The sequence below is a fragment of the Symphodus melops genome (genome assembly GCF_947650265.1).
Source record: "Symphodus melops genome assembly, chromosome: 4".
NCBI lineage: Eukaryota > Metazoa > Chordata > Actinopteri > Labriformes > Labridae > Symphodus > Symphodus melops.
In genome coordinates, this window is record NC_136694.1 from 30,794,491 (window position 1) to 30,801,990 (window position 7,500).

A 7,500-nucleotide genomic window follows, 5' to 3' on the forward strand; every position below is an offset into this window, starting at 1 on the left:
CCTGTACAGACCTGCTGTTATATAATTAACTCTGACTCACCTGTACAGACCTGCTGTTATATAATTAACTCTGACTCACCTGTACAGACCTGCTGTTATATAATTAACTCTGACTCACCTGTGAGACATGTGACCAGGTATATGTGGTGTTTGTGTTTTCAGAGCGTCTGCAGTCCATCGACCTGTCGGGGAACAAGATCTCGGGGATTGATGAGGACGTGTTTGTGTCTCTGTCTCACCTGGAGGACTTACTGTTAGCTGATAATAACCTGAAGGTTCTACCTGAGCTGCCTCGCTCCCTGAAGCTCATCGACGTGAGGAACAACCAGCTGAGCAGCCGAGGGCTGCATGCTGAGGCCTTCAAGGTAAATATGCAGGAGGAGGTGCTCTGTCAGGTGTGTTAGGAGGAGGAGCAGCTCTGTCAGGTGTGTTAGGAGGAGGAGGAGCTCTGTCAGGTGTGTTAGGAGGAGGAGGAGCTCTGTCAGGTGTGTTAGGAGGAGGAGGAGCTCTGTCAGGTGTGTTAGGAGGAGGAGGAGCTCTGTCAGGTGTGTTAGGAGGAGGTGCTCTGTCAGGTGTGTTAGGAGGAGGAGCTCTGTCAGGTGTGTTAGGAGGAGGAGGTGCTCTGTCAGGTGTGTTAGGAGGAGGAGGAGCTCTGTCAGGTGTGTTAGGAGGAGGAGGAGCTCTGTCAGGTGTGTTAGGAGGAGGAGCTCTGTCAGGTGTGTTAGGAGGAGGAGGAGCTCTGTCAGGTGTGTTAGGAGGAGGAGCTCTGTCAGGTGTGTTAGGAGGAGGAGGAGCTCTGTCAGGTGTGTTAGGAGGAGGAGCTCTGTCAGGTGTGTTAGGAGGAGGAGGTGCTCTGTCAGGTGTGTTAGGAGGAGGAGCTCTGTCAGGTGTGTTAGGAGGAGGAGGAGGAGGAGGAGCTCTGTCAGGTGTGTTAAGAGGAGGAGGAGGAGGAGCTCTGTCAGGTGTGTTAGGAGGAGGAGGAGCTCTGTCAGGTGTGTTAGGAGGAGGAGGAGCTCTGTCAGGTGTGTTAGGAGGAGGTGCTCTGTCAGGTGTGTTAGGAGGAGGAGCTCTGTCAGGTGTGTTAGGAGGAGGAGGTGCTCTGTCAGGTGTGTTAGGAGGAGGAGGAGCTCTGTCAGGTGTGTTAGGAGGAGGAGGAGCTCTGTCAGGTGTGTTAGGAGGAGGAGCTCTGTCAGGTGTGTTAGGAGGAGGAGGAGCTCTGTCAGGTGTGTTAGGAGGAGGAGCTCTGTCAGGTGTGTTAGGAGGAGGAGGAGCTCTGTCAGGTGTGTTAGGAGGAGGAGCTCTGTCAGGTGTGTTAGGAGGAGGAGGTGCTCTGTCAGGTGTGTTAGGAGGAGGAGCTCTGTCAGGTGTGTTAGGAGGAGGAGGAGGAGGAGGAGCTCTGTCAGGTGTGTTAAGAGGAGGAGGAGGAGGAGCTCTGTCAGGTGTGTTAGGAGGAGGTGCTCTGTCAGGTGTGTTAGGAGGAGGAGCTCTGTCAGGTGTGTTAGGGGGAGGAGGAGGAGGAGCTCTGTCAGGTGTGTTAGGAGGAGGAACTCTGTCAGGTGTGTTAGGAGGAGGAGGAGCTCTGTCAGGTGTGTTAGGAGGAGGTGCTCTGTCAGGTGTGTTAGGAGGAGGAGCTCTGTCAGGTGTGTTAGGAGGAGGAGGAGGAGGAGGAGCTCTGTCAGGTGTGTTAAGAGGAGGAGGAGGAGGAGCTCTGTCAGGTGTGTTAGGAGGAGGTGCTCTGTCAGGTGTGTTAGGAGGAGGAGCTCTGTCAGGTGTGTTAGGGGGAGGAGGAGGAGGAGCTCTGTCAGGTGTGTTAGGAGGAGGAACTCTGTCAGGTGTGTTAGGAGGAGGAGGAGCTCTGTCAGGTGTGTTAGGAGGAGGTGCTCTGTCAGGTGTGTTAGGAGGAGGAGCTCTGTCAGGTGTGTTAGGAGGAGGAGCTCTGTCAGGTGTGTTAGGAGGAGGAGCTCTGTCAGGTGTGTTAGGAGGAGGAGGTGCTCTGTCAGGTGTGTTAGGAGGAGGAGCTCTGTCAGGTGTGTTAGGAGGAGGAGGTGCTCTGTCAGGTGTGTTAGGAGGAGGAGCTCTGTCAGGTGTGTTAGGAGGAGGAGGTGCTCTGTCAGGTGTGTTAGGAGGAGGAGCTCTGTCAGGTGTGTTAGGAGGAGGAGGAGGAGGAGCTCTGTCAGGTGTGTTAGGAGGAGGAGGAGGAGGAGCTCTGTCAGGTGTGTTAGGAGGAGGAGCTCTGTCAGGTGTGTTAGGGGGAGGAGGAGGAGGAGCTCTGTCAGGTGTGTTAGGAGGAGGAGCTCTGTCAGGTGTGTTTGGAGGAGGAGGAGCTCTGTCAGGTGTGTTAGGAGGAGGAGAAGGAGGAGCTCTGTCAGGTGTGTTAGGAGGAGGAGCTCTGTCAGGTGTGTTAGGAGGAGGAGCTCTGTCAGGTGTGTTAGGAGGAGGAGGAGCTCTGTCAGGTGTGTTAGGAGGAGGAGCTCTGTCAGGTGTGTTAGGAGGAGGAGGAGCTCTGTCAGGTGTGTTAGGAGGAGGTGCTCTGTCAGGTGTGTTAGGAGGAGGAGCTCTGTCAGGTGTGTTAGGAGGAGGAGCTCTGTCAGGTGTGTTAGGAGGAGGTGCTCTGTCAGGTGTGTTAGGAGGAGGAGCTCTGTCAGGTGTGTTAGGAGGAGGAGGAGCTCTGTCAGGTGTGTTAGGAGGAGGAGGAGCTCTGTCAGGTGTGTTAGGAGGAGGAGGAGCTCTGTCAGGTGTGTTAGGAGGAGGAGCTCTGTCAGGTGTGTTAGGAGGAGGAGCTCTGTCAGGTGTGTTATACAGGTTGTATAAACTGAGCATGCTCAGATTAAAGCAGGATTTACTGAGTTGCAGAATATCTCATTTTACAGAATCCTGGACTCTGATTGGCTCTCTGTAAATGTCCTAAAACATTAATACAACTTTAAAGATTCTGTTGTGAAACTGATGCGTCAGAGAGGTTAATAAATCTCATTTAATATATCATTATATTTTTTCATCCACCGTGTATTCGTGTTACTCTGCACAAGCACTCCCTCTGGAGGACACTCTCTGGTATTACACTGTCTTTTCACACTGCAGGATCTGAGTCAGCTGGAGCGCCTTTATCTGTCCTACAATAATCTGGATTATATCCCCACACCCCTTCCTCTGAGCCTCCGAGTGCTACACCTACAGGTAGGGTCACTCAGGCTGATGGACCAGGAGGGGCAGGGTGATACACACACACACACACACACACACACACACACACACACACACACACACACACACACACACACACACACACACACACACACACACATACACACACACACACACACACACACACACACACACACACACACACCTCTGTATTGTTTTCTCTGTGTTTGTTATTGTATGATCCTGAATCTTATGAATCTTAGCTGCTTTTAATTGGATGAATCGTTTTCTGACTTCTTCTGTCTCGATCAGAAAAACAACATCCAGTCTCTGCACGACGACACCTTCTGTCCCCGACACGACAGAACCTTCATTCGCAGAAATCTGGAGGACATCCGTCTGGATGGAAACCCACTCGAGCTTAACCTGTTCCCCTCCGCCTACATCTGCCTGCCCCGCCTACCTGTGGGTGGGACATGATGAACTCCTCCTGCCCCGCCTACCTGTGGGTGGGACATGATGAACTCCTCCTGCCCCGCCTACCTGTGGGTGGGACATGATGAACTCCTCCTACTTCACATGATGATGTAACGATGAGACGAACATGACAGAAGTAAAAAGCTGTTTCACTGTTTAACCTGATTTATAGAAGACAATAAAAATAAACAGCTTTTAAAAGACTCGTTTACTTTCCCACAAACACACCTGAGAAGAGTGAGGGGGGACACCAGGGGGGACACAGCAGGGGACAGTAGGGGAGGGACACCTGAAGGAGACACAGGAGGGTACATTAGGGGGGACACCTAAAGGAGACACAGCAGGGGACAGTAGGTGGGGACACCTGAAGGAGACACAGGAGGGGACAGTAGGTGGGGACACCTGAAGGAGACACAGGAGGGGACAGTAGGGGGGACACCTGAAGGAGACACAGGAGGGGACAGTAGGGGGGACACCTGAAGGAGACACAGGAGGGGACAGTAGGGGGGGACACCTGAAGGAGACACAGAAGGGGACAGTAGGGGGGGACACCTGAAGGAGACACAGGAGGGGACAGTAGGGGGGACACCTAAAGGAGACACAGAAGGGGACAGTAGGGGGACACCTGAAGGAGACACAGAGAAGCAAAGAATCAGGATGTCAGTCAACATTCAGCCTTCTGTTAAAGTCCCGCCCCCCCGACATTGATACCTTCAGCAGGTGAGAAGGTGTGGCTCAGAGTAGGATCTTCCTGTTGGTCGGTAAACCACTGAGGCTCACCCAAACAGAAGTTCATGGTTTCATTAAACACAAACATGATTTGGAACAAATGTAAACATGAAATAACGAGCAGACAAAAGGGCACAACAGAGATTTTTATTTAAAATATGTCAACAGGAAGTGTTCATATCCATCAGGTTGTCCAATCAGAGGTCAGCTTCTCACACTTTAATAAAGACTAAAAAAAACAAGAAGAAGAGTCAGAGCACAAAATACCTGTAAACACACAAACTCTCTCTCTCACACACACACACACACACACACACACACACACACACACACACACACACACACACACACAGACACACACACACACACACACACACACACACACACACACACACAGACACACACCTGTCATGTTGTGTGCTGTTGTTGGGGTTTCCTTCAGTCATCTGCAGGGGCCTCTGGTTTGTGTCCTGGCTGGTGTCTCCAGGAAACGGCTCAGAGTTCCCAAACAGACTGCCCTGCCTCTGTGAAAAAATGTACAGGTGTTAGACAGGTATGGTACTGGTGTGATACAACTGTGTCTCAGGTGTTAGATAGCCATACACAGGTGTTGGACAGGTGTGGACAAGTATAAGAGAGGTATCAGACATTTGTTAGACAGGTGTGAAACTATATAGCTGTTAGGGTTAGCAGTTAGACTGGGATGATACAGGTGTTATACAATACAGACAATAGACAGGTATGATACAGGTGTGATACATATATGAAACAGGTGTGATACAGGTGTGATACATATATGATACAGGTGTGATACATATATGATACAGGTGTGATACAGGTGTGATACATATATGAAACAGGTGTGATACAGGTGTTAGATGTGATAGAATATGGTATGAACCAGATGTTATACAGGTGTTATACAATATAGACAAAAGACAGGTGTGATACATATATGATACAGGTGTGATACAGGTGTGATACATATATGATACAGGTGTGATACAAGTGTTAGGTGTGATACAAGTGTTAGGTGTGATACAGGTGTGATACATATATGATACAGGTGTGATACAAGTGTTAGGTGTGATACAGGTGTGATACATATATGATACAGGTGTGATACAGGTGTGATACAGGTGTTAGGTGTGATACAGGTGTGATACAGGTGTTAGGTGTGATACAGGTGTGATACAGGTGTGATACAGGTGTGATACAGCTGTTAGGTTTGATACAGGTGTGATACAGGTGTGATACAACTGTTAGGTGTGATACAGGTGTGATACAGGTGAGATACAGGTGTGATACAGGTGTGATACAGGTGTTAGGTGTGATACAGGTGTGATACAGGTGTGATACAGCTGTTAGGTGTGATACAGGTGTGATACAGGTGTGATACAGCTGTTACGTGTGATACAGGTGAGATACAGGTGTGATACAGGTGTGATACAGCTGTTAGATGTGATACAGGTGTGATACAGGTGTGATACAGGTGTGATACAGCTGTTAGGTGTGATACAGGTGTGATACAGGTGTGATACAGGTGTGATACAGCTGTTAGGTGTGATACAGGTGTGATACAGGTGTGATACAGGTGTGATACAGCTGTTACGTGTGATACAGGTGAGATACAGGTGTGATACAGGTGTGATACAGCTGTTATGTGTGATACAGGTGTGATACAGGTGTGATACAGCTGTTACGTGTGATACAGGTGAGATACAGGTGTGATACAGCTGTTAGGTGTGATACAGGTGTGATACAGGTGTTAGGTGTGTTACAGGTGTGATACAGGTGTGATACAGGTGTGATACAGGTGTTAGGTGTGTTACAGGTGTGATACAGGTGTGATACAGCTGTTAGGTGTGATACAGGTGTGATACAGGTGTGATACAGGTGTTAGGTGTGATACAGGTGTGATACAGGTGTGATACAGGTGTTAGGTGTGATACAGGTGTGATACAGGTGTGATACAGCTGTTAAGTGTGATACAGGTGTGATACAGGTGTGATACAGGTGTGATACAGCTGTTAGGTGTGATACAGGTGTGATACAGCTTTTAGGTGTGATACAGGTGTGATACAGCTGTTAGGTGTGATACAGGTGTGATACAGCTGTTAGGTGTGATACAGGTGTGATACAGGTGTGATACAGGTGTGATACAGGTGTGATACAGCTGTTAGGTGTGATACAGGTGTGATACAGGTGTGATACAGCTGTTACGTGTGATACAGGTGAGATACAGGTGTGATACAGCTGTTAGGTGTGATACACGTGTGATACAGGTGTGATACAGGTGTTAGGTGTGTTACAGGTGTGATACAGGTGTGATACAGGTGTGATACAGGTGTTAGGTGTGTTACAGGTGTGATACAGGTGTGATACAGCTGTTAGGTGTGATACAGGTGTGATACAGGTGTGATACAGGTGTTAGGTGTGATACAGGTGTGATACAGGTGTTAGGTGTGATACAGGTGTGATACAGGTGTGATACAGCTGTTAAGTGTGATACAGGTGTGATACAGGTGTGATACAGGTGTGATACAGCTGTTAGGTGTGATACAGGTGTGATACAGCTTTTAGGTGTGATACAGGTGTGATACAGCTGTTAGGTGTGATACAGGTGTGATACAGCTGTTAGGTGTGATACAGGTGTGATACAGGTGTGATACAGGTGTGATACAGCTGTTAGGTGTGATACAGGTGTGATACAGCTTTTAGGTGTGATACAGGTGTGATACAGGTGTGATTCAGCTGTTAGGTGTGATACAGGTGTGATACAGGTGTGATTCAGCTGTTAGGTGTGATACAGGTGTGATACAGGTGTGATGCAGCTGTTAGGTGTGATACAGGTGTGATACAGGTGTGATACAGGTGTGATACAGCTGTTAGGTGTGATACAGGTGTGATACAGGTGTGATACAGGTGTGATACAGGTGTGATTCAGCTGTTAGGTGTGATACAGGTGTGATACAGGTGTGATTCAGCTGTTAGGTGTGATACAGGTGTGATACAGGTGTGATGCAGCTGTTAGGTGTGATACAGGTGTGATACAGGTGTGATACAGCTGTTAGGTGTGATACAGGTGTGATACAGCTGTGATACAGCTGTTAGGTGTGATACAGGTGTGATACAGGTGTTATACAGGTG

General features: G+C 49.0%; 2 protein-coding genes across 2 annotated transcripts in view; one reads left to right on the forward strand and one right to left on the reverse strand.

Moving 5' to 3' along the window:
• The window catches only part of optc (opticin), a gene marked incomplete at its 5' end in the record, with an annotated part of 19,930 nt that extends 16,300 nt beyond the window's left edge, over positions 1–3,630 (forward strand). Inside the window, 3 exons of the mRNA XM_079342484.1 lie at positions 126–365; positions 3,082–3,177; positions 3,457–3,630. Coding sequence (XP_079198610.1) covers positions 126–365; positions 3,082–3,177; positions 3,457–3,624 — 504 coding nt within the window. The 3' untranslated portion in view covers positions 3,625–3,630. The remainder of the gene's footprint in view (positions 1–125; positions 366–3,081; positions 3,178–3,456) is intronic.
• An 847-nt stretch (positions 3,631–4,477) lies between these two features.
• Positions 4,478–7,500, reverse strand: part of LOC306822524 (dihydropyridine-sensitive L-type skeletal muscle calcium channel subunit alpha-1-like) — a 48,422-nt gene continuing 45,399 nt past the window's right edge. Inside the window, exons 41-42 of the mRNA XM_079341610.1 lie at positions 4,756–4,874; positions 4,478–4,579 (exon numbers count right to left, since the gene is read on the reverse strand). Of these exons, the coding sequence (XP_079197736.1) occupies positions 4,570–4,579; positions 4,756–4,874 (129 nt within the window). The 3' untranslated portion in view covers positions 4,478–4,569. The remainder of the gene's footprint in view (positions 4,580–4,755; positions 4,875–7,500) is intronic.